Raw genomic sequence first — 26,078 nt, forward strand, 5'->3', positions numbered from 1 at the left:
AGATATAAATTTATTGCTAAGGTCAAAACCAGAGTAATGTCCTGTAGTGACTTGGAAATTTAGTTAACATGACAACTAACAAAAGTTTCTGAAAGAACAGACAAATTGCTCCCAACTGAACATAAAAGGGAATGACATAAGGTTAGACAAAAGATTCATGATTTAAGTGAATTTCTTTTGAAATGCAAACAACCTCAAGAATCTTTACAACTCTCTTAGGGAAAATCTCCTGGGTGGTATCATTTGTGTCGAGGGGTGTTAGAATAGGCTGGTAGGGTGCTAATGGAAAGTATTACAGTCTTAGTATTTAGGGATTAACATGTAAGAATCCCTGGAGCATTTACTGAAGATGCCCACATAATCTCTGCATCACTCCTTGAGAGGTATTTTCCTTGTTGCTGCTTTTAACTTGCTGTTTTACATAGTTTTATGCTTTAAGTGGTACCTGATAAAGAAATAGCCTTCAAAAGTGTCTACAGGCAGATGTAATTCTGCTATGAACACCCCAATGTTTTGATTTATTTATTTTAAAATTTTCCTTCCCTACAATCGCCACAATCAAATCAACAGTCAAAACTAAATGTTCATTGTAAGTAGATAGGCAAATGACAGAAATGTACATAATGCTCATGCTTGGTCTTAAGTCTCTGTTTCTCATTCTAATCATGAGAGTTTACTATAATTTTCTTCCGTCCTATAGGCTTTAATAATGTAACTCAATGGAATCCCTAGAGACCACTTAACATCGACTGGTATGTTATATGTATGGTATGATATATATATATATATATATATATATATATATATATATATATCATTATAAGCTGTGTTATATCAAGGATGCTCATATCCTCTTTTATTTTAATAGAGGGTTGTGATATTAGAATAAGACAGGTACGTTACGCATATGTAATGTAACAGATGAACCAGCAAGCAGGGATGACCACACTTTCCAGTCTACACCTGCCACTGAAGAAAAACTGCTAACACTCGGACAGCTGGACGTCACCACAAGCATAAAGGATTGGACCAGATTGGCCAATGAAAGACTATCAAAATAAACACGACCCCGTATCACAGCTTTCAAAGTAATCTTATTTCACAGAATCTGACACTTAAAGCAATGATTCTTTATCTTCTGCAAAGGGCTCAAGCCCAATTATTAATACAAGAGCTGAAATCCTTGGAAATACCTTCTACGTGAGCAAAATTAAGTAATAAGATATCTGTTCTTAGGAGGGACTACTCTTTTGAAGTCACTTGTCCAGCTTTCTCATTTTACAGATGAAGGAACTAAAGTCCAGAAAAGCAATGTACGTTTATGAAGCCGACATTATTTCTGTTACAGCCTGGCATGTAAGAGTACTCAATAAAAATCTGTTGAGTGATTGAACAAATGAATAATTTCTTCCCCCGATCTTCTTTATTCTAACCACTGTAAGTTTCTCATGCCTTGGAGATTTATCCAGGAATAGGCACAGGCATTTTGACTAAGATAATACATTTTGGTGTTTGCCTTTGGCATAAAAGCTACTGTTGTAAAGCAACAGCTTTTTGTGGGGGGGGGGGTGGTTAATGGATTTGTAACTAGAAGATAGAGTCATACTGCTACTTATCAAACATTCACATAAATACTAAATTACATCAGCAGTGAAAAGTAATGTAGCTCAAACATCAATTCTAATTTAAAAGCATTTCTGGAGACAAGGCAAAATATAATTCTCTTCCTCAGTTGAGACAGTACTATTTTAAGGAAAATGAATATAGAAGTCTGACAAACAATAATGTTAATAACCCCCTTATATGTCTTTCTGATGACAGTAGTGATGACAAGATCATATTACAAAAAGAAATCTCAGTCTGAGGGAAACAGTTCGGAAGAAACCCCCCGAAGCTCCTAAAACAGTTAGGTCTCTTGTCAGACTGATGGCCCAAACACTTAGAAAGTGACATCTCCAAGAAGCTGATGTTGCGTATGTGAAAGGGGCCGAGATTGAATTGCTCATCTGTTGCTTCCAAAGTTCATGCAAAAGCATACACAGACATTACCAGTTTGGACACCCCAGAGAGCATACATTGCAGCGAAAGTAAATTGAACAACCAATGTAAAACCAAATTCTGAGCTGGAAATTGCTACATGACACTCACTAAGTTGCTTTAACTCTTTCACTATCATGACAGGAATGTTAAGGAAAATCTTTGCCACATTTATGTGAGCATAGTACTTGACTGAACTACAGCAATTAATATAATCCTCTGAGCGGTGAGAGCTCCCTTAAAGACCATGGAGAGTCAGGCTCAGATCTCTGGTAACGGTATGAGTCAAGTACGCCTCTCTGACCCACTAGGGGATTTAATTTAGTGGGGGTGGGGTGGGGATTGCAGCTAAACTGGCTCAAAGTCCTGTGGAGTAAACTAAGGAGGCCGCATCTCAGTCTTCTTACAAGACAAAAGTGAAGTGGGTAGAAGAAATCAGAAAGAAGAATACTAAGCTGAGAAGTGAAATTGCCCATCTTTCTCTTGCTTTTATCTTAGAGAAACATGCTGATCCAACATTCGTCTCTACTGCTTCATTTTCCTGCTTTTCTGTCCCCCCACCTTTATTTTCCTTTTCTTCTGTTTTATTTCCTTATTCCTTTTCATTGATAAACAAGGAACTGCTCTGAAATCCCTGCGTCTGCTAATCGCCAGTGTTTTCCTCAAGTTAAAAGTGTTCGGAAAAAAAAAAAAAAATATTTGACACACCCTCTTTATGACTGGAGAACAATGATCAACATTAAATTAGCACAACTTAGTGGAAATGAAATGGATTCTGATGTCAATCAGGATTCAGCACTCTTGTTTTTGCACTCTTGTTGACATTACTTAATTTCTCAAAATCTCAATTTTTTTTGTCATTCATAAAGAGTAATCTTTTTCCCTGTCCCTGATCTGTTTTAGGTCCTCCAAAAACTTAACAAAACCTTTTGATATCTCATCTATTTTTTTTTTCCTGGTTCTATGCACATGAGGTTTTGCACTTCCCTCTAACTCTGCTCCATGCCACCATTCATGGGGCTGAAAATTTGAGGAATGTATTACTCCTTTCCAAAATCTTCTAACATCTATCTTTTCTGTTTTTTTGTTCTTGTTTTATTTTTGTTTTTTTACTTTTGTGACTATAAGACAACTGATAAATTCTTTCTTCTTTCCACCACCTCCCTTTCACACTGAAGTTTTGCTGCGAAACATAGCACTAAGTCCTGTTATTGGATTGATTGATCATTGATCATTGATTGGCATATCTATTTAGAAGTTGGTCTGGACTTTATGTATGTTTCTCTGTATAAAATAGCTTGTGATACATTTCAGTCTTTGTTATTAGGGATGTTGCTTTAGACCGAAAGTAGAAGACTGATGAAACTATGTACCTTCAACTTGGTAAGAGGCTCCATATCTTTATTCGTGTGAGGGGTAGGTGTATTTATTGCTACTTGTTAATGATCATGGTGATTGACTGGCTCAGGCCAGAGCTACTATACATATGAAAAAAGTTGCCAGGATAGGTCATGTGTTTGGTAATTTGGGGAGCTTCTAAATTTGGAGAATACATTGCTTTTTATTTTTTTTAAAGATTTTATTTATTACATTGTTTTTTAGAACATAGAAAGAAAACTGATGGAGGAGCTAGACTAGTGATATAGAAGCTGAGATTTGGCTAATTCTTTATTTTAAAACGAGAGCTGCCAAATGATGAGAGTGAAGCCTTCTCCCTCTCTCAAACTACATTCCATAAATCAACAGAGGAAATGACTTAAGTCTTCTATTCACTGCCATACTTAGTTGTGCAAATCCGGATCTCGGATAGCCTTTACTACACTGTGCAGAGGCATTCAGTTACAAACAAGAATAAAACCAGGACCAAATATTGTTATTTATATTTCCACATAGAGACTGTAGAATAAACTTTAGTATTTCTTCTAATATTTTCATGATATAAAGTTACTTTTTTGTTTTGAAAATTCTAATTAGACAAAGAATTTAAAATGTGCTAATATGTATATAATAGATTTTAATCAGAAACCCACTGGCAATTGCAATGACAATTAACAAAAGACAATATCTAAATTCTAAAATTGGCTTGGTTAAATTAATATAAATTTTAAAAGACTAATCTATGAATAGATGTCTATTATTAAATTAAATTGCCCTCTTATCCTTGAGCTGTATAATGAGATTATGATAGATGATCTTAAAGATTAACATTCAATTCTGAAATTCTAAAATGGATCTTTTCAAGTAAACTTGTTAAATTTCAATTTTTCTTTAATTTTAGTTTTTTTTGAATTTAGATATATATGTGTCTATTTGTGCGTATGTACATATAGGATAAACTTGTGATTTAAATAGATATATAATGCATATCACCATTATTTTCGAAGGCCTCTACTAATTTACCATCTATCCACTTGGCTTTATTTTATTTTTAAAGATTTTATATATGGGGGCACCTGGGTGGCTCCCAGTTGGTTAAGTATCTGACTCTTGATTTCAGCTCAGGGGAGTGGGATCCAGCCTTGTGTGGGGCTCCTGGCTCAGCGGGGAGTCTGCTTCTTTCCCTCTCTCTGCCCCTACCCCCTTCTAAAATAGATAAATAAAATCTTTTAGAGAGAGAGAGTGCTTGCATGTGCAAGAGGGTGGGGGGAGGGGCAGAGGGAGAAAATCTCGAGCAGGCTCCCCGCTGACCACGGAGCCAGATCTGGGGCTCAATCTCAGGACCCTGAGATCATGACCTGAGTTGAAATCAAGAGTTGGATGTTTAACTGACTACCCCACCCAGGTACCTCTTCACTTGGCTTTAGTAACTAAAAAGTTATGTTCCCATTTTGAATTGGTTAAAACAGGTAGTGGCTATATTAATTTCCTAAGGCTGCTGTAAAACAGTACCACCAATTTGGTGGCTTATAACAACAGAAATGTGCTCTTACAGTTCTAGAGGCTAGATAATCAAAGTGTGGCAAAACCATGCGCCTCTGAAGGCTCTGGAGAAGAATACTTTCCAGCTTCTTCCAGAGCCTGAGAGCCACAGGCATTTTGTATCAAATGGCAGCATAACACCAATCTCTGCCATTGTCTTCACATAGCTGTCTGTTCCCTGTGGCTTCTGTGTGTGTCTAAATTTCCCTCTTCTTCTTCTTCTTTTTTTTGTTTTGTTTTGTTTTAGAGGGAGGGAGTGGGAGACAGAAAATTTTAAGCAGTCTCCACGCCCAGTGCAGGAGCCCAAGGCAGGGCTCAATCTCACAACCCTGAGATCATGACCTGAGCCGAAACCAAGGTCAGATGCTTAACCCACTGAACCACCCAGGTGCCCACCCTCTTCTTATAAAGACACTAGTCATTGGATTAAGGCTCACCCTAATCCACTATAAACTCATTTTAACTTGATTACATTTGCAAAGACCTTATTTCCAAATAAGATTACATTCTGAGGTTATAAGTGGACATGAATTTGGGGACTACTACTCAACCCAGTCCAGAATCATATAATAGTCAAACAGAGTTTCTCTTCAATCTGTGATAACCCATATTGGTGTAATGAATTTACATAATTCCTTTCAAAGCAAATACATCTATAGGAGATGGATATGTGTGATAGTAAATAGAGCAGCTCAACAAACATTTCCAGCTTTCTGCCGTTCGTGAAGGGTGAATGGCTGGGTCTTGTGCCTTGCTTTGGCAACAAAACATAAAATATATAAGAAATAGGGCCATTTGTTTCCAGCCAGAGGATTTAACAGCCATATTCTGCCTTTCCGTTTGTTTAGGAAATGGGTTCTCCAGCAAACTAGGTCCTGGAATGAGAATTATGTAGAGCAGAGCCCCCAGCAGACTCACAATATAGCAAGAAATAGCCTTTGTTGCTTGAGATTTGGGAATTGTTTTTATGTGTAGAATATGCATTCGCAGTGGGAGTAATGTAAAATTGGTTCTTGAGGGCAAAATAAAATCTCACTTTTTTATGTATAAGGTGCATACACGCATATAATATATAAACATATATACAGTGTCTGGTATTAAAATTCCATGGAGAGGTGATTAGAAAACAAAATGTCTAAACATGCTCCTTAAGGGAGTAACAATGAAAAAACGGTTGGGAAACTGTAGTGGAATAACCTAGTGGATTCTCAGTGATATCATAGGCTTTGTTGACACCAGTTAGGTTTCAGTTTCAAATTTTGACACTTTTCAAAGTTTCTTCATCAATTTGTGGTTACATTAACTACTCTGAATGATGGGGTTAAAAATAATACCACCCTCTTATGCTCTGTGATAATTAAGACAATCAACATAAATGTTTATCATAGTGCTTGCCACATAGTAATTATTTTTAAAAACTTAGGTATTATTATAATTTAATTGTTCTAACATTAATCATGGTTTAATGTCCTGTGAAGAAATATATTGCATTTCCATTTATACTTTAGGCAAAATTCAAAGGAGCTGATTGTATTTGTCAGTATAAGCTAAGTGCTAAAACAAAGAATACTAAAACCTCGATAATTTAACACATTACAAGTTATTCATTGTTCAATTCATAGTCTCAAGTCTTTGAGAGAAAGTGAGATAGTCTGTGCTACACCACCATTCTGGGATTCGTTTTCTCCATCTGGTTGCTCAGTGTTTTCTCCAGGATTTGACCACTAAGTGAATGACAGAGAGCACTGAGGAGAGTATGGGAGGTATCTTACAGGTCAGACCTGGAAATGCCTGTATTCCATTGGCTAGAACTCAATCACATGATCTCATTTAACTGTCAGGGAGGCTGGGGCATTTGGGTAATTTGGCCAAGCTCTGAGTGAAAGAAGGAAAGATGATTCTAGGTTAACATTCAGCACTGTCTCTGCCATGAGGACAGAGATTCATTAGTATACTCCAATGACCAAAGTGTTGGAAACCACTTAAAATGTATTTTGTGCCAAGGCCTTTAAGTGCATCATCCAAATGCTCTTCTGAGTGGACGCTGTTATTATCTTTGTCTCAGTTGAGGCAGTTGTTATGATCACACTGTAGGTGGTAGAACCAAGATTAGAATCCAGATCTGCTTGATCCAGAGCACAAGCTCTTAGCCAGCATGCTAAATCTTTCCACACGTAGGTCCCCACTCATCATCCCTTCTAGCAGAGATAACAGAGTAGAAAGGCTACTTCATATTTAGATTAGAGAAAACTAAAATTTTCCTGATGATAAGTGAATAGTTTACTTAAAAATATTGTAAAATCTCTAGAAGTCTTTAAAATAAATTTTCATGTCTCTTTGATAGTTTAAACATGGTTCAGAATGAAGGCTGGAAAATAGACAACCAGAGACCCCGTAAATATTCATCCAGCCTTGTGTTATAACGTTTTGTTTTGTTTTATTTTTTTTTTTTTAAGATTTCTTTCTTTATTCATTCCAGAGAAAGAGAGAGAGAGCAGGATGGGGAGAAAAGGGAGAGGGAGAGAGAATTTTTCAAGCCGACTCCATGCTGTACACAGAAGCTGCCAGGGGCTTGATCTTATGACCCTATCACCACCTGAGCCAAAACCAAGAGCCAGGCACCCACCCAACTGTGCCCCCAGGTGCCCTGATATAACATCTTTTTAATGTGTGTGTTTGGTGGGAAGTGGAGAAGGAAGAAACTAAATAATAGATAAGTAATAACCTGGACTCAAGCCAGCTATAGTGACAAGCTTATCCCTCAATGATCATCATGCTACATAATATTCATTGGCCCCATCTATATCAATCAGTACTTCAAACACTCATGTTTGCCAGATCACTGAAGGAAAGAATCCCAAATGTGTAATTTTGAAAAAAAAAAAAAAAAAGACAGAAATTAAAGGACAGAGATTTGGTGAAACTTTTCTCATTGTTGAAAACCATAAATTAATTTAGATGCCCAACCTATCTAATATTAGATAAAATGTAAACATACTTAAATTTCATATCCCTATTAAATGTAAGGAACTAGTTATTGGAAATAAAGACAATTTATTAAAAATGAAAACAAGCTAATGCAATAGGGGAACCATACAATTTGTATTAAGTTGTCAAAAATTGTACTAGCATTTTTCAATCTTAATCATTTAGTCCATTGATCCCTTGACATTAGTATTTGTACATAATAGAAAAGCTGAAATTACAAAAATCATTTATTTCTATACTCCTTTTCATCCAAATTAAAATATTTTGACATGAAGTAATTTATGTCATATTATTCTTTCCTTTGCAGGTTTGTCTGTAAAGTTGGACCATGATGATTTCGTCCATATATTTCACTTTATCACTTAAGGAAGAGAATGTGTATTTACATCTCTCATGTTTTTAAGCAAAACAATATTATCTAGACTTCCTGATGATATCTAACTACTAAAAAGCTAGTATTCACTGTTAAAAAGGACTCCACAGGCAGTCAGAAGTTATTTTATCAGGCAGAAATAAGATAATTTGGATATTGGAAGAAAATCAGAATCTGCTCCCAAACAGATTAGTTCTTCTGTATGATAGAAACAGAGGCAGTTCAATTGGATTACATGTGCCCTTGGATTAATTCCATGATATTATTGTGAAAGAGAATAAGCAACTTCTTTTGAATTTGAAGAATCCATTATTAAATATGTCTAAAACACACTCGGTGAGCAGATAACTGTAAAAATCTGAGACCTATAGATATGAGAAGCCTCTTCTCACATCTTTGACAATCCCTTCTTTTTAAGAACAACATAAATTCTCTTTTGGATTTTTAAAAATCTTCCTTATTAGGATTACAGTTATGCATTGCTAAAATTCAATTATACAAAGCCCAGATTGGAGCAGATGGACTTGAAATAGTTTGGCAAAGAATCAAAGGGATTTTCTTTGGTTCATGATATTGTGATGTAAAAAAATAGCAAATAGTGTATTACTTAACATCATTGAAATTAGGCTATATACTAAAATAAGAACTCAAAAGCTTTAAATAGAGATAATAAAAAAGGGAGCAAAAAAAGACCATGCAAATGTACAAAGCCTAGCCTGTCATGGTTAGAGGACCGAGTTATGCTTATAGTTTGTGAGGTTGACAACTTTGCCTATATTATAAAAACACTTTTCTAATCTAGGTGAGAGGTTATCATCTTTGCTACCACAGAGTTAATTTTTAACTTTGGCAGAGGTTGAGGGTTCACAGATTACTCAAATGAAGGCAGGGCAGCGGGATGGACAACTGCAGAATGAGGAGTACTAACATCATGAGGGTATAATATTTTCAATGAACTCGGAGATGTTTTTGTGTGTTTTTAAAAATTCCAAATTTTAAGGTGAACACGCTTAGAGAAATTATGCCTCGATATTACACATTACTTTAATATTTTATTGATTCAAAAACTATGTTAAGTTTAAAAGTATCACTCAACTTTTCAATCAAGATAGAAAAAGATTTTCCAAATTGACTTTAATTCTAAAGAAAGAAAACAATTCTTCTTGATCACAAGTGATGGTATTTGGGAGGAAACACTTTATTTTTATGAAAGATTGCCATATATTAGTCACCTTAAATTCCAGATTTCTAAAAACAGAGTATTTTAAGAATTACAGGTAATGCAACCAAGGTACGAATCATCAATAGATACATAGGAAGGCAGACTTACTATGTATATAAAAATATTGATGAATACTTGAAAGTGAACTGATTGCAATTAGATACTTGGAACATATTTCAGAAGAACAATAAGTAATCTATTTTGGTCCTCTCAAATCACTTTTGAAACAAGGTGGAGTGCAACAAAAAGTAACATAAGTTGAAACTGAACAGATAACACATGGCGATCTCTTGGCTTTAAAAAAATTCTTCAACTTTGAAAACAAAAACTGATTACATATTTCTGTATTTTGGGCGCATCAGGGATTTTCTTAAATTTATCAATCAAAGCAATTTATTAACGTGTTTCTATAATGTGGAAGGTATCTCAAATTAATCCTGGGAAACAGAACCTAACACTTAGCATAGATTTTGTGGTCAGATCGGGATTCAAAGGAGTATTGCACCTTTTATTAACTTGGGTAAGAGATCTAATCTTCAGTAATCTCATCTGCACAATTGGAATGATATCACCCACATAATAAAACTTTTATAGGAATTAAACACTATGATGAATTTTTAAAAACTAGAAAAATCCCTGACACAGAGTAACTGCTCACCACATGGTGGCAGATATTAAAATGATCATCCTGGATCAAACCTTTGATTTGCCTGTATATACTATCTGACAATTATAACAAGAGTATATTGGAAAGTGAAAAAAAATGGATTGGGGTTTTTCCATTTATGCCACATTTTTGAAAAATCTGATATGGAAAAGAAATATTTAATATTTTCCATCTTATATTGTGCAGATTGCCTTCAGATGAGTATTTTATGGTTCTCCATGAATGCCAACTTAGAAGTACAATCACAAAGAAGGCCATTTGATCACCTTACCCAAATTAGGGTTAATTATAGTCTCTTACACACAGTTGTCTTTAGATGTATTAAAATATATATTTATCTGGTAGGCACATTTTGAGTACATAATAATACCATTCCAAGTTTTACATAAAAGGAGCCTAGATTTCTATGTACATTTCTCTATTCAGCTGCTTGTTTAGAGAAGAAAAGACAATTTGGATTTGGAAAGATATTGAAACCAACAGGCCACTTAATTTTTTGTATCTTAAACTCTCTGATTTAGTGGTGGTGGGGCTTCATTGTTCTAAGCCATTTCTAGCTTTTTGTCTTACTGAAAACCTTAACAAAATGCTTTTGAAGCTAAATCACTGCTAAAATTGAATTTCCAACTTCTAGTAGAATGTTCAGATTTTAAAGATTTTCCTTTACTTTAAGAAAAAAATTAGGGTGGGAAATCAATTTTTTACATAGACGGTGTTCACTGTAAGTGTGCTAAATTTAATTGAAATATACACATTTCTCTAATATGGATCTTATCAAATCTCCCAGAAGGAGATGTCTTTGTTCCCCGTGGACTTAACATTGTCCGTATTACATTTCTGTCTGCTGACTCTCACTGTTGTTGACAGTGTGAGAGTTTTGTTCATAATCTTAAGCCGTCACTTGGTATGAGATTTAAAAAAAAATAAATAACATCAGTTTTCCTGAATCATGTTTAATATCAAATGAGATACTGACAAAACATTCTTTTAAAATATCACTTATGAACTTATCTTGGAGAAAAGCAGAAAACATGGACTCCAAAATTCCTTTGTTCTAGACATTATTACATAATGCAGGTAGCGTCTAGCAAAAAGGGGCACCAGGCAGAAATGACGGGCTTTCTTTGTCACTTTTAGTTGATAAAGTATTATGAATGCAAAATGATGATGCCTGGCCCAAAATGCCAAGTAAATATAACCAGAGGGATTTCCCTTAAATAAGCCTTTTCTCCCCATGAGCTCATTTGTCATACTCTACGGAAGAACAACTTTCTGTAAGATATGAGGCAACACTTTTCTGCCCTAGAGGGCAATAGTAAATGGTAGGTCATTCTCCTCCAACCTATCCCCCCTTCTTCCCATACACATCCTTTCCGCCTCTGAGTGATTTTATAGATCACTTAAGGAAAAGCATCTATAGATGGTGAGTCTATCAAGTATAAAATAAAATCTATCTTTTGTCCTATAAATTAATAGCCATGAGAAAAGTCTTCCAGGTGAAATGTTCTAATATCTTCCTTTCTGAGATCTATGTTGAAGTTTAAGGGCTTAAAATCTACATCATTTTAATTTCTGCTTTCTTTTATTAGGGAGATGCTATTGTTAGAATATTTTTATTGAATACATGTAAGGAAATTTGATTGAGATAGAGATTGTGTGTGGGGGGGAGGGGTAAGGTAGACTTTATAGTCCCTTACTTTAAATCTTAGTCCAAAGGTTTAAAATACATGTTTAAAGAATTATCAGTTATTTTTCAGTATTATAGATAGATAAGAGAGATGTTACTCCAGTGAATTTGGGGATTTTCCCAGACTTTAGATTTGCCCCTTTGGGAAGAGACAAAAACAAAACAAAAACAAAAAACATGTGAACACGTATTTTAGCCTTTCTTTCATAGAGTGGTAAAACAGTAACACGGTCAGAATCATTACTGTGAGGATTCAAGTGATTTAACTTCAGCACGTTAATGCACTTTTTAAATTTTACAACTAAATAATGTAGATCAAAAGTGTGCTGAAATTACTCTTAATGCTTCACAAGAAAAGTGGTTTTATTCTTTTGCAAGAGTATTTCATCACCATAATTTCCGAGCATGTTGAGATGCCATAGAACTCTCCTAATTGCTTAAGCGTCGCTGACCATTTTTTTTTTGAAACACACAATATCACCTCCATAATAGCCAAGGGAGACCTAAATTAAGTGGCAACACCAAAATGTATCCACCAAACAAAAGACTCTTCCTGCAGCCGCCTCAAACGGAGGGACTCTTTCCTAATATTTTCCAGTAGGGGGAACTAAAGACTCACTATCCAGCATTTAGCAGGGCTCGGGGACCTGCGTGAGTTCCCATAACCCGCCTTCTAATCACCGGAACAAGCATCAAACAGCTACCAGTGAGCCTGTGATCACACGTGGGTCTGGCCACACCGGCCACACCGGGGGCACCGTGGCATCCCTTTGATCTAACGTGGCTTTCCATAATCATCCCCAGTCCTGATGGCATTCACTTGGTGGTTTTTGCCTTCATTTTCAGGGTTTGTCATCTTCGGGCTGGAATTCGGCTCTTTTTGAGCTTCTTTTAGCTCAGTGGGTTTTCAGCTTTCCTCCATCCTGTGTTTTCCGAATTTCCTTTCAGAGGTGCTAGTCTCTGTAGGAGAAGGGCTTCGTATACACCCCTCACCCCCAAGTCTCTGATCCCCTCTCCCCAACCTAAGCATCTTCTGCTGAACTCCTTGCGTCCCACAGACCCGCGTCAAACTCATCTTTAAGGGATCATAAGGCAACTGAGTAACATAAGAGGGGATGCCACCCCCCCTCCCGGGATTCCTCAGAGGGCCATAGATCTTGGCTAAAACGAGCCGGTAGAGGCTAGAGATTTCTGTACAACCCCCCCCCCTTTTTTTTTCTTGTGCCTTTTTAACGACATAGGAAGCACCTACACACAACCTTCCCGCTCCAAAAGGTGGTTATATTTTGTTTCCGTTCCTTTTCTCCCTCCCGCTCAGCTTCTCATTTTGCTAAAAGGTGAAGAGTGAGTGTTTGTGTGATTTTAACGGGTAATGAGGCTGCGCCCTGGGTCCTGGAGGATGATCTTTTTCCAGAAAGCGCGTGCATCTCCGGCAGACGGAGGGATGAATAATTAGGAAGGGCTTCCATGAAATCACTCACCGAGAAAATTACCTGCCCATTAAACGGGACGCCGCGAGAAGCAGGAGACTAGAGCCCACCTATCCTCTCCCGAGGCTGGAAGTGTGGAGGGATCAGGAGGCACGGAGAGGGGGAAGGAGTTGACCGGTGGCTTGGGCTCCAAATTTGTTAATTTCCGTCCCCCTAGGAATCTCGGCTCCCCTCCCCTCCGCCTCCCCCCTCCCCCGACCGCCCAGCGGGCTGGCGCCCCCTGCACGTGCAGGCGGCGGACTCTGGAGGTGGAAAGCTCAGCGCACCCCCTCACCACCCCCGCCCCCCTCCCCGGGGCAGACTCCGAGCAGCTTTCATTCCTCCCCACCCCTCCCGCCTCCTCGCCTTCCCTCCTCTAAGTCCTTCCACCCTCGGCAGCTGCAGGAGGAGGCGGACGCTCTGCTGCGGGGCCGCGGGAGCAGCGGCGGCGGCGGCGGCGGCTGGAGCGGAGGGACCCGCGGCTGCGACCCCGGCGGGCGGCTGGACCGCGCGCTCCCTTTCGCGCCCGCTCTCCGGCTCCGGGGCTCAACTCGCCCGGCTCGGCAGTCGCCCGCAGCCGCCGGGGCTCACAGCCGCTCTGAGGCGGCACCGCGGGGGTGGCCGCTGCCTCAGCCCTGCCCCTCGTTCCCTCCCTCCCTTGCGGCCCCACCACGTAGGAGTTCGGATTCTCCACCCGAGTCGTCTTGATTTCTCTTTGCCTCTCTTTCGGAAACGGGAGTGGTGGAGGGAGGCAACGAGGCTGCAAAGGAGAGGCCCGCCAAGTCGGCCCGCCTGCAAAGTGTTGCTCTGACACATCCTTATTATGGAAGTTAAGTGAAAAAAAAAAAAAAATAATAATAATAATAAAAAAAATAACTCTGGACGTGGAGCTGCTACCGAGAAGGAGACCGGGGAAAGAACACCAGTAGGCAGGCCAATGGTTTTTCGGCAGCGCGCTGGCAAGTTTGTGGAACACTTTCTAGGAATTAGGTCTTTTTCCTCCCCCTTCATCTTCTTGACTTCTGAAGAAAGAACTTGACTTTGGATGGTAATGGACCCTGAGGAGAGAGGGTTAGACACACTTGAATAATCCCTCCGGCTGGGCTGAATTTGTGGGAATTTAGGAAGCCAGAGGGTGGAAATACAGCAGCCTTTGGAGTGCCCTCTGTTAATTTGGATGGATCTAAATGTGCCCCACTCAAGATCTCTCCACTGACCCCTTCTGATCTTGCGATTTGCTCTTCTTGACTTTAATTAGCATCTAGGAAAGTCTAAACTTTGGACCTACCTCTTTTTTTGATACTTATTTTTGTACTTTTGCTCTCTGGGATTGGTTTCTTAAAACAATCTGGATCCTTTTTAATATGTCAAAATGAGTCGGCTGATGTTTACACAACTACTGCTCTGTGGATTTTTATATGTTCGAGTTGATGGTAAGTTAAAAATACTTTTATCTTTTTCCCCCACCCCAAAAACCATTTCTTTCTGAGCGCGTTGTGGGCTATAAATAAAATGACATTTTGTCTGTTAGTCCCTTTTGAATAGGCACAGGGGCTTTTGGGGGGCAGAGGTTTTAAGTCTTTGTTTCTAAACTGCTGCAAGTGGAACGTGTTAGTAGTCACCTATTGTTGTTATTGTTGTAATTTACTTAATTAATTGAGGAGTTGGATAGTAAATAATGGGCTCTCAGTCTTGTTAGAAAAAGGAATATTAAAGCAAATCTCTCGGATACTCTTGTGCCTACTCCCTTTTGGTGTTTGTTCTTGTATCTGAACTTTGGCTTAGAAATTCAGGTGATGAAAAATAGTAATAGACACTTCAACGAAGGTTCAGTGGGTTAGGAATTTGAGACAGGGTATCTCGGGGTTCAATGGGTATCACTTGTGTGTGGCTGAGTGCTCTTCTAGTGTGAAATCAGAATCAGGAATTTAGATCATAGGGAGAAAACTGTCAAAAGTGAGACTGGGCGAGGCTCCAGGAAGGGGGAAACATAAGCTGTGGGCTGGCTGTGGGCACAGAACACTCAGCTCAGTCCCCAGTGGCAAACACAATGGGGATCTGGAACAGGTGCTGTAGGTGTCTCCCTCTGGGTTGAGTCAGTCTGTCAAGCAGACAGCATCCTGCCTCTGATTCTCCTGTCTTTTGTTCAGATATGCTTTCCTGGGATATTTTCACAGGATGTCAGTTTCTTTTGAGAGGATTGCAAATTTTTTTTTTTTTTTTTTTACACGTAGCTCTTTTGAATGATGTGCGGAAGTAATCATTAACATGCGTTTTTGTTCATAAGAAGAAAGTCGAAAGAACATTTGGTATTAGCCTTCTAGGGACTTTAATTTTTGAATCAATGTAAAGAATGTGTCTAATGAGAAGAGTAGAGCATGTTGTTGTTGTTGTTGTTTCCTGAAAATGTGGATTGTCGGACTTTAGGTTTGTAACTATTATACTTGTAAAGAATCTGTGTATTGGTCCAAGTATTTGAGCCACCATAGTAGCTTGTTGCTACATAAACTTTCCTCCAGCATTTGCATTGTGGACAAATTCATTTTTGGGACACTGCCTATTTCTGCCCGCCTGTAGGAGCTATCCTGGTTCCTCGCAGCTACTGCTGCACAGAACCCAATGGATCGGAGGATACAAACAGGCAGGCTTTCTATAAACATGAGGCGGTACAGATGAGTTTACCTACTGTCAAGTGGCTGTTTTCAATCACAGGCTACATGAGTACCTTTGCCCCCAGCGATAGGAGGCAAGGCATTCATGTGGGCACACTGCTTTTTCTTTTTCCCTTCTAAGTAGCTGATGTGTAGGAATTAATCATTGTGAATCACACTGTGACAATATCTATAGTCATACCTAATCAGTCACCATACATTTCCTTCTTTAATCCATTTACCTTTACAATACATTTACATTGCCCTAACCGAAAGGTTTTCATATTTCTCCCAAGTGTGTTTGATTATCATGATAAGAAGACTTTGATCATATATCCTCATAAACCATGAATTTACATATTTCAATACCAGGAATGCATGTATAAACTGTATATTAGACTACTGAATTACCACCGAGTTTTTTCTTTTCTTTCTTTCTTTCTTTTTTTTTTTTTTTTTTTTTGAATTAGTGTGTAGCTAAGAGGAATACAATTAAATTGCTCAGTGGAAGTGACAGAGGGAATCAGAAGAGCTCGGTGTTACAGAATGTAATTAATGTACCAGGGTGTTTGGAGATATATGAAACAAATGCAATTAACCAGCTTGCTGGAACAGCAGTAGCAAGGCATCATCTCTCTCCTTCCCTCTCTCCCTCCCTCCCAACCTGACTCCCTCCCTTCTTTTCCTCTTTCCCTTCTTCTCTTCCTTCTCTCCCTATCTCACCCCTCCTACCCAGGAGACACACCTAGGACCTTTGTTCTGATTTAATATTATAAGATAAGGGGCAAGTTTATGTCTGGATCACAATTATGCAGCAAAATTCATGGTTGTGTAGTGAAAAATGCCCAGAGTTGAGAAGTTGAAAAGGTAATGGTAAATTTTTGTGCGTGTGAAACTAGTTTTTGTATTTAGCATCTACTACTTCTAAAGCAAAGGAAGCTGTGGGCACTTACTGAATGAGTACATAAAGCATACCTTTGACATTGGATTGCCTTTGGTTCACTCCAGAATGATGACAGCTTCTCCATGGGGATCGTCGAAAATTTGGGATGTAGACAACACTGCCCTCTAGGCTATTTCAACACACTGAGACCTAGCGTTACCATATATAATGAGAGGGTTGGTTTGTAGGATCTCTAAGCCCTTTCTCTTCCAGGATTCTATGATTTCTATTTACTTATTATCCTTTCTTATAAGTGTGTGCTTATTCTCCCCATGAATTTCAAATTTAGAGAAGCTTGTACCATTTCAAAGATATACTGACTATCCTTGTGCTAGACACAGAAATTAATTTTATTCAGTGACAAATGATACATAGATTTGCATTGAAATTTGCTTGGTGGGTTATTTATATGTGCATTTTTATAGTATATGAAAAATGTTGGAGTTTTGCCTCCTCCTAGGAGATATGTGCTAATATTATTTATGATTTTTCAGTATCTTGTGTCTGTTGGAATCCATAGAGAATAAACATTAAGTTAGTTGAGAACCAGACAAACTTTTCTATTTGGGATGTAAATAAAGATTTTCTCATTTAATACAGATTCATGAACCACATGCATATTTTTCTTTACTGTTCCATAGGAGAATATGTATTGAGTTTAGCTTTTGTTCTCCAGATTTTCTTTATTTTTAGATGAGACTATGGTTCTACAGTCATTTACAGGGAAGTAAACGTAAATTACCACAATGCTTTTTAATTACATCAACTTCCTGTGCATTGTGTCAATTTAGTAATTTTGCAATAATTGTGAAAAGATGTCTTTAAAATGAGAATAATGTTCTTATCTTTAATTTTTAACTATTCTTAAATGAAAATGGCACACATGATATTTCGGGAGATAACGATAATGTGTGTGCATAGTGTAGATGCATAATCTCATATAGGTTTATACATTTTGCTAAAGTGTTCCTTTTAGTAATGGGCTCACTATCATAGCCATATGTAGTCCATTTCAGAACTTAAATTGCATATAAGTAACCTGAAATTTGTTCTTGCAACTATGTAGCTATCGCTTTAAACTGGCTTTGTTTGAATAAGCTTTGATTCTAGGCAACATGTGGACCATAAACGAAAAGGATTTCTTAGAACATAAAAAAAAAAAAAAGAGTATCTTAAAGGAAAAAAAAAAGTCACGATTATACAAAATAATAATAATAATAATTCTGGTCATCTCATCTCTGAGCAGCTTATATAAAATAGCATCTTAGACAATCAAAATATTGATATGTAAGCACATTGCATCTACTGGGATACATATATAGTAATGAAAGGAACTTAGTTATGTGAGATGTGTGTGTCTAGTGATATCTGCTTCAGTAGTTCCTGCAGTCTGACCAGACACACTGACGTCTGATGTGCAATTTGGTTTTTTGAGTTTTAGGGAAAAAAAAGATTTTCCTTTTACTTATTTCTCCAACTTCTCTTCTACTCCTCGTCTTCCTCTTCTTCCCCCTCTTCCTCTTCCTTTTCTTTTCCTTCATTTCTTTCTTCTTTTCCTCCTCCTTTTTTTTTTTTTTTGGGACCTGGTGGAAAGAATTAGAGAAACATTTGAAGAGTGGAGAAAATATGTTTCTTGAAGAACAATTTAGAAAATCTGCCTTTAAAGGAGATACATTAATAATGTTTTACCTTTGGATATATCCAATTGGGCTCTTTTTTTCTTTTATAATACTATATAACTTTATGCAAACTTATTTTGCATTGATCCTATCTTTTACCAGTTAGGCAAACAGAAGTCTACTGATCTGAGTTCAAACAGACAATGGAAATTTATAGAGTGCCATTTTATAGATTTATTTTTGAAGAAAAATATTGTTGGCTTCTTACAGTGTTTCCAGGTATAGACCTATCAATCTAAATCAATACATTGATATTGGTTTTCTTTTTTTAAAATTATTGAATAAAGCACGAATGAATGATTACACAAAGTCTTTTAAGGGGGAATTCCCATCAATTCTTTCAATGTTTTAAGTACATGTTATACCATCACAGAGATCTAATATAGCATCTAATGTATAGTATTCTCATCCCAAATACCTATTTCTAACTCAAAACTGTTTTAGGATAACCTAGGCCTTAATTCTTAGTGTTTTCTCCTCCATTTGCATTTAATCCTCAAGAATTCTTATCTAGTCATATGGGTCTTAAGTCCATCTGAATGCTGATAATTCTCATATTGCTATAATCTTTGTGTGGGGGAATATAGCTTCCATGAGAATACACTTTGGCTCTTCTGTATACTCTTGTATCTCCGGTGCCTGGAATAGTGTTTGACATACCCAGATGACTACTTGACATTTTTCCTTGATAGCTAATAAGAATATATCAAACTTGGATGGTAACTGGACATACTGTGGTGATCATTTTGCAATGTATACAGATATCAAATCTTTATGTTGCATATCTAAAGCTAATATAATATGTCAATTATATCTCAATTTTTTAAAAAGGAAAAATATCAAACTCAAGCTGAGGATAGAATCTTCTCTTTCTAGTCATTTCCAACTCAGTAAATGGATCACTATTCATAGAGCTTTTCATGACCCCAAACTAGAAATTATTCTTGACTTATTCTCATAGTTCATATCCAACGTGTTAGTAAAGCCTTTGAAATATAGCTTGATACCAACAATTTTATGTGTGTATTTGTGATGTTCCCCCAACATTTTATTTTAAGCATTTTCAAACATACAGCAAAGCTGAAAGAATTGTATAGTGAACACTCAGATATCCTCTCTTAGATTCTAGCATTATTTTACTGTGCTTGATTACCACATATCTATCCATTTATCCATTCTTCTAAGCATCCATTATATTGGTTTTTTTTTATAAAGTTTTTATTTTAATTCCAGTTAGTTAACACAGTGTTATATTAGTTTCAGGTGTAGAATATAGTGATTCAACACTTCCATACATCACTCTATGCTCACCACAAGTGCCCTCCTTAATCCCCATCCCCTATTTCATCCATCCCCCATCCCATCCATTATATTGTTTTGATGCATTTTCAAATAATAAGATACCAAACATTTCTTACTATTTTAACGACTATCATCCTGGTCAAAAACTGGACTATTACAATAGCCTGAGAAATGATTATCCAGCTTCCACTGCTGCTCCTCCAATCCCCGCCCCTTACCCCATCCCACTTAGTTGTCTACAGTAGCCAGAGGGACCTTTTAAAAGCATATAAATAAGATAATGGCATCTTCTTGCCCAGAATCGTGTAATGGCTTCTACTCAGAACTCTTCACAATGGTTTACAAGATTATTCAGGCCCCTCTCTGCCTCTTTGACCTCATCTGCTCACACCCCCCCACCTAGATTTAAAACTTTCTTTTTTGATGTTCTGTTTCTGACTTAGGGCTTTTGCATTTGTTCTTTCTTCTAACTGAAATGTGCTTCCTCAGATTTTTGCATGGGCAAATCTTTCAATTGATTTAATAAGTCCCTATCCAATATCATCTCTTCAGAAATATGGGCATCCCTATCTAAAATTACTTCCCTTGAAACAGTATCGGGCTGCCTCCTTTACCTGTCTTAATTTTTTTTCACAGCACTTATCACTTCCTGGAAGTGTGTGTGTGTGTGCGTGTGTGTGTGTGTAAACAGCAATGAAGGGACTGACACCTTACTCTACTTGCAAGCTAAGAAGTTAAGAATGCCACAACTTCATGAATGCTGGGAGGAAAAATGAGACATCTGGATCAGAGATGATGGACTTCATTAGTCATGCCATAGCAAGCAGCATGATGTTATGTTCGTTTCCTTGTCATTTACCTTGTCCCTGAAGTCATTTGGAGGCCGTGTAGTGCGGCCCAGGTAGATGATGCACACATAGTGGGTTAGCCACACAGCTGAGGAAGTCTGATCTTGGGAACCTGAATATTTTATAACAGGCAATAAGGAAAACTGCCTAACCATTGCCCCAGAGGAAGACATTGCCTTGACTATATTGAATAATAAGCAAATCTTCTTTCTGCTCTCAAGAGAGTCCATCTCTCAGTTAGAAGACTATTTGGCATATAAATATACTTGAAAAGATAGTTTGTAACAAAAGAGTATTAGTGGCTCTGTTAGCAAGATGTGCAGAAACATGAAAGACCCATGGAGAATTTTCTCCCAACAGTAGATAGGTAGAAATGTTTATTTATTTTCTGACTCTTCCACTGAGCTCCTAGGGCAGAGACTTACTTTTGTTTGTCATGCTTAATAATGTTCCTCTAGTGCCTAGAGCACTGGATGACACATAGTAGATATTCAAATATTTGTTGAATAAATTAAAATGTGCTCATGGAGTGCTTTTGAGATGTTTATTTTCATGCCCTTCTCAACACATGAGACATTTGCCATTTGAACTAGGTTTATTTATTTATTTTGGGATCTGTGTGTGGGCACCTGTGTATGTGAGTCTAGTGAGAGACAGAGAGTTCTCAAACATGCATATTTTGACACAAAAGACATCATGATTTCCAGTGATTTAATATTCTGCTTTTCACCTGTCAGAAGATATAGAATTGACCATTTGCTTTGATAGGCTTTTTTCCATCAAACCAAGAGTATTTTCTATAATGGTGGTTTTCATGGTCACTCTCCTCCTAACCCCACACTAACACTGCTGTGTTTTTAGCACATTGTTGGACGGTACATGTATAAATAGGGAACTCTTTTAAATGATTCTGATGTGCCTTAATAGGAGCATACACGTTCCCGCCCCACTAAGGAATGTTGACTTGTATAATGATATCTAGTTTAGAAATTGAGACTTCTCTGTACATTTAGGGCAGCTTTCCATGTATGCATTAGCAACAGAAAGTGAATTTTTAGAGATTGAATTAAGTGGATTATTTCTAATATTAGTCTCCAAATATATGTCTCATTAATAATTGAAAAAGAAGAGGAAGATTAAAAGTAATACCTCAGTAGTACTGAGGGCATTGTCCTACCCTATCTGTTGTTGCAATCATCATATCCAGGGCCCTGTTTATCATCATTGACATTAAACTGAAGTATAGTCAGGAATTAGGCAGGTTTGACCCTCTTTATAGACCTACTTTTGATTTTAAGAAAAAAATTCAAAGGGGTCTTAACTGGAAAATTTATTTTTTTTAAACATTGACATAAGGGCCAATATAGACCCCTAAATTTTACTAATTAAATATTTTTTTCTCCCAAGTTTATTGAGATGTAATTCATACACCATACACTCCACCTACATAAAGTATACAACTCAGTGGTTTTTAGCACATTCACAGAATTGTGCAACCATCACTACAATCTAATTTTAGAACTTTTTTGTTATCCAACAAAAGAAATCCTATATCCTATTCCTCCTCCACCACCCCTTTGCCAGGCCTAAGAGGCCACTAGTCTGCTTTCTGTCTCTGTAGATATGTCTATTTTGGACATTTCATGTGATACAATCATATACTGCATGGTCTTTTGTGACTAGCTTCTTTCCCCTAGTCTAATGTTTTCAAGGCTCACCCATGTTGTAGCATATATCAATATTTCATTACTTTTTATTGCAGAGTACTATTCCATATCATTTATCCTTTGAATTAATCAATTCATGGACATTTGGGTTGTTTCCACTTTTTGGCTATTATAAATATTACTGCTGTGAGCATTTGTGTACTAATCTTTATGTGCACCTGTATTTTCATTTGTTTGTGGTGTGTACCTGGAGTGGAGTTGATGGGTCATATGGTAACTCCAAGTTTAACCTTTTGAGGAACTGCATTTCCAAAGCAACTGTACCATTTTACATTCCTACTGGCAATGTATCAGGTGAATGGATTCTTTTAATTCGCCTTGGAAAGAAAGCATTGGGTGGCCTTTATGAGTTGGGTATGGTGTTTTATGGTGAAACAATTTTATATTATATTAATATACCTTAAATTCCCACCTGTACTAATTTCTGATCTCTTCAGTGATTGTCTTCTAAGTCTTCTCCAATCACCCTGTAAAGTCTTACAAATGAAATTAACCAAAATTGAACTTTTCCCTTTTAGCAGAGACTTCAATAATGTTAAATATAAATCATGGAATGATAGCATCTCAGAGCTAAAAGTTTTTGCAGGTATGCGGTACAACTCTGTCATTGGCTGGACACATGGAAAACTGAAGCTCAGAGATTTTATGTGCCTTGTCACAGATCCCTTTGTTACTTAGTGGTAGAGCTATAACTAGGGTCCAGAGATGTTTATATCTATACCATGCTTCTCCTGAGATATTTCTAACTTCTCAGCCCTGGAACTCTTTAACAAGAGTTCTAGATTCTTGTTACTGAAATGACCAGCTGTTTTCTGAACATGTCAACAGGAGAAATAGCTTGAGATAGGTTGAGGTTATTTACTTGATTTAGCACATGCTTATTGAGCATCCACTTATAAACACGGCAACTTGCTGTGGGCTCTGTGAGGAACATAATGACCTGTGGAATAGTTCCCACCTTCAACAAGATCACCCTTTGTAAGAGAAGATAACACATGTTTGAGTCACTAAAGGAAAAGTAGTGTCTGATAAATCGTTGAAGATATGTACAACATAGTGTGGGAACTGAGAAGGAATAGATGATTTCCAGCTGGTGCAATCTGAGGGAAGTCAAGATCAAACAGGTCACTTAGAGGAAGTGGGGGTTTTAATAGGCAGAAAGATTGGAAATTGCATCAAAGCAAAAGGAATAATAGGAGGAATGGCACCTAGACGACAAAGGTGTGCTAAGGGTAAGGCAAGAAATCTAGTTGAATTGTAACGTAGTTTGTCCATAAGGCACAAAGTGTAAGATTATTGAAAGAGAGTCAGTCAACCAACACTACTGAGTGAGTTTGAATAAATATTTTAAACTTTTTATGCCTTTTTATCTGTAAAATAGGCATGGTGATAATATGTATCTCATAACAGTTGGTATGAGGAATAAATGTGTGTATATATATAGGAAAACACAGACATATATATATATGTATATATGTTATATAGAGACAAATTATATGTGAAATGTTCTGAAGAGTGCCTGGTACTTAATAAGAACCATTTAAATGTTATTTATTATTATTTTTATTATATCATTATTCCCTTTCCAGTATCGTCTACAAGTAATTTTCAGAGGACTTTGGCTATCAAGCTAATTATGAACTATGTTTGAGATGCATTTCATGATAATTTTTATATAATCTTTCAAGCATGAGTCTTCAGGTGACTGATTAAGAACTTTTGTTGCCTCTTAAGGGCAATCATCTGTGGCCACACCTATGCAACTGTGACAAATGTGCTATGACAGGTGTGTTTCCATTGCATCATATGCTGATTACAGAACAAATGGGATTCCCAAGTGAGTGGCATTATGAATGAAAAGAATAAACAAGAGAGGCCTATTACAAATAGCAATTTGTTAACAAACAGATCACGCTCATGTAAAACTGCATTTTGGTTCATACTGACTGATTTTCATGTTATCCAGAATATTTTTACTTGGTGCTTTTGATATAGAGTACCATGAAGATCAACATTGTATAAGACAAACTTACTTTGTTCTAAGTAAACACTCCTAGTATAGAAAATATTTTTAAAATATCAACATTCAGTCTGTTCTCATATTTTTTTCTCTAGTCCACTTATCCTGCTTTTATTTAGTATAGACATTGATTCTAATAATTTTGACAATGATCTATTAATTAGATTTCCATACTGAGCGGTTGTATATATCAGAGGGGATCATCTGAGTAAGACAATATCATTACTATTGTGGAAGACCACACACTTTGGGTGGCCAGAAACTCTAGACTGCAGTTTTTGCTTTCCTACTAATTAATTGTATGACTTTAGATCCTTACTTTAAAAAAGATGAGATCTGACTGTGTAATCTCCAGAATCCACTTAGCCTTAGATTCTATTATTGTAAGTAATTTAGTTTAATGCCTTATCAATGATTATGTTTGAGTACAATTGGAGGAGAAAATTTAGCCTGAAAAAAATTATCCAAAACCGTATACATCTGTCTTTGAAAATAATCAGTTTATTGTCCAATCCATGTAGGGTATAACCCTGTATTTTGGTGTGGGCTTCATGACATGAATACGGATGATAGGTAAAATTCACTAGTCTTATAATTTACATCCACTTTTATCCATTAATGACCAGTGGAACTCATGGTTTCTTTATTAATAAATTGAATTAAATGTAATAATATTGAGAAAACAATAGTCTTAAGCCAGTGTACTTACTTTATGGCCACTGTAACTAGAACCATATGCAACCCAGCAGTTTCAGCTCAGGAGACAGAGGTAATAGCCACTTTTTAATTTCCATTGTAAGGATTGATGTGGGATATTTCCCCCTAGTTTTTGGTCCCAAGTCTTTTTGGAAATGAACTGGAGAACATGGAGTATAACTCAATTATGCCATTACATGTCTTTTCAAGTTTAAACCAGGAACCCCCAATTGAAACCATTTTTTGTTTAGAAGATTTGTCTAAAACCTATGCAACAGTTATAAACAATTAAAATGTTCATAGGTATGATCAAAAAAGGAACTTTTGATTTTCAAAAAAATTAAATGAAGTTTTCTTTATAAGAAAAGGTTATAAATTCTATAAATCAAGGTTATGGGCACACTTTAAAGTTTTATAATATTTATTTCCAAATGTTGGCAAATGTTAAAATACAGTTAAACTAATTCATTTAGGCATATAGAATATAGTTTTCAGGGTAACATTAAATTAAGGGAAATTCAGTATGAACCTGGCAACAGGCCTTCTAAGATGTGTTTATATCTTTATTTTAAAGTGAACTTTAAGGTATTGTCAAATAACAATGTATTTATTGACAACGAAGTTCATTGTTGATCTTTTAAACTAGGGAAGGATTTTCACCTTCCCCTCCTTAAATATGCAACAGCTTGTCTATTCTAAAATACCTTTGAATGTCAACAACTACAGCAAGAAGCCATCACCCAAATGCCAATTATGTGAACCCCCCACAACCTGGATCACTGATTGGAAGAGAAACTGAGTAAGAAGGATGTAACCTTTGAAAAAGAAAATGCCAGGTAACTGAGCAATT

The 26,078-nt window shown here is 36.9% G+C and overlaps 1 protein-coding gene across 18 annotated transcripts in view; it reads left to right on the forward strand.

The window, feature by feature from the left end:
* Window positions 1-26,078, forward strand: part of ROBO2 (roundabout guidance receptor 2) — a 1,625,448-nt gene that overhangs the window by 1,033,920 nt on the left and 565,450 nt on the right. Inside the window, exon 1 of one of the 18 annotated variants that reach the window (XM_078058875.1) lies at window positions 13,734-14,795. The exons of the other annotated variants lie outside the window; for them this stretch is intronic. Coding sequence (XP_077915001.1) covers window positions 14,735-14,795 — 61 coding nt within the window. The 5' untranslated portion in view covers window positions 13,734-14,734. Of the gene's footprint in view, window positions 1-13,733; window positions 14,796-26,078 lie in introns of those variants that run through there. 18 annotated transcript variants of the gene reach the window in all.

Source organism: Halichoerus grypus, chromosome 1 (assembly GCF_964656455.1).
Source record: "Halichoerus grypus chromosome 1, mHalGry1.hap1.1, whole genome shotgun sequence".
Classification (NCBI taxonomy): domain Eukaryota; kingdom Metazoa; phylum Chordata; class Mammalia; order Carnivora; family Phocidae; genus Halichoerus; species Halichoerus grypus.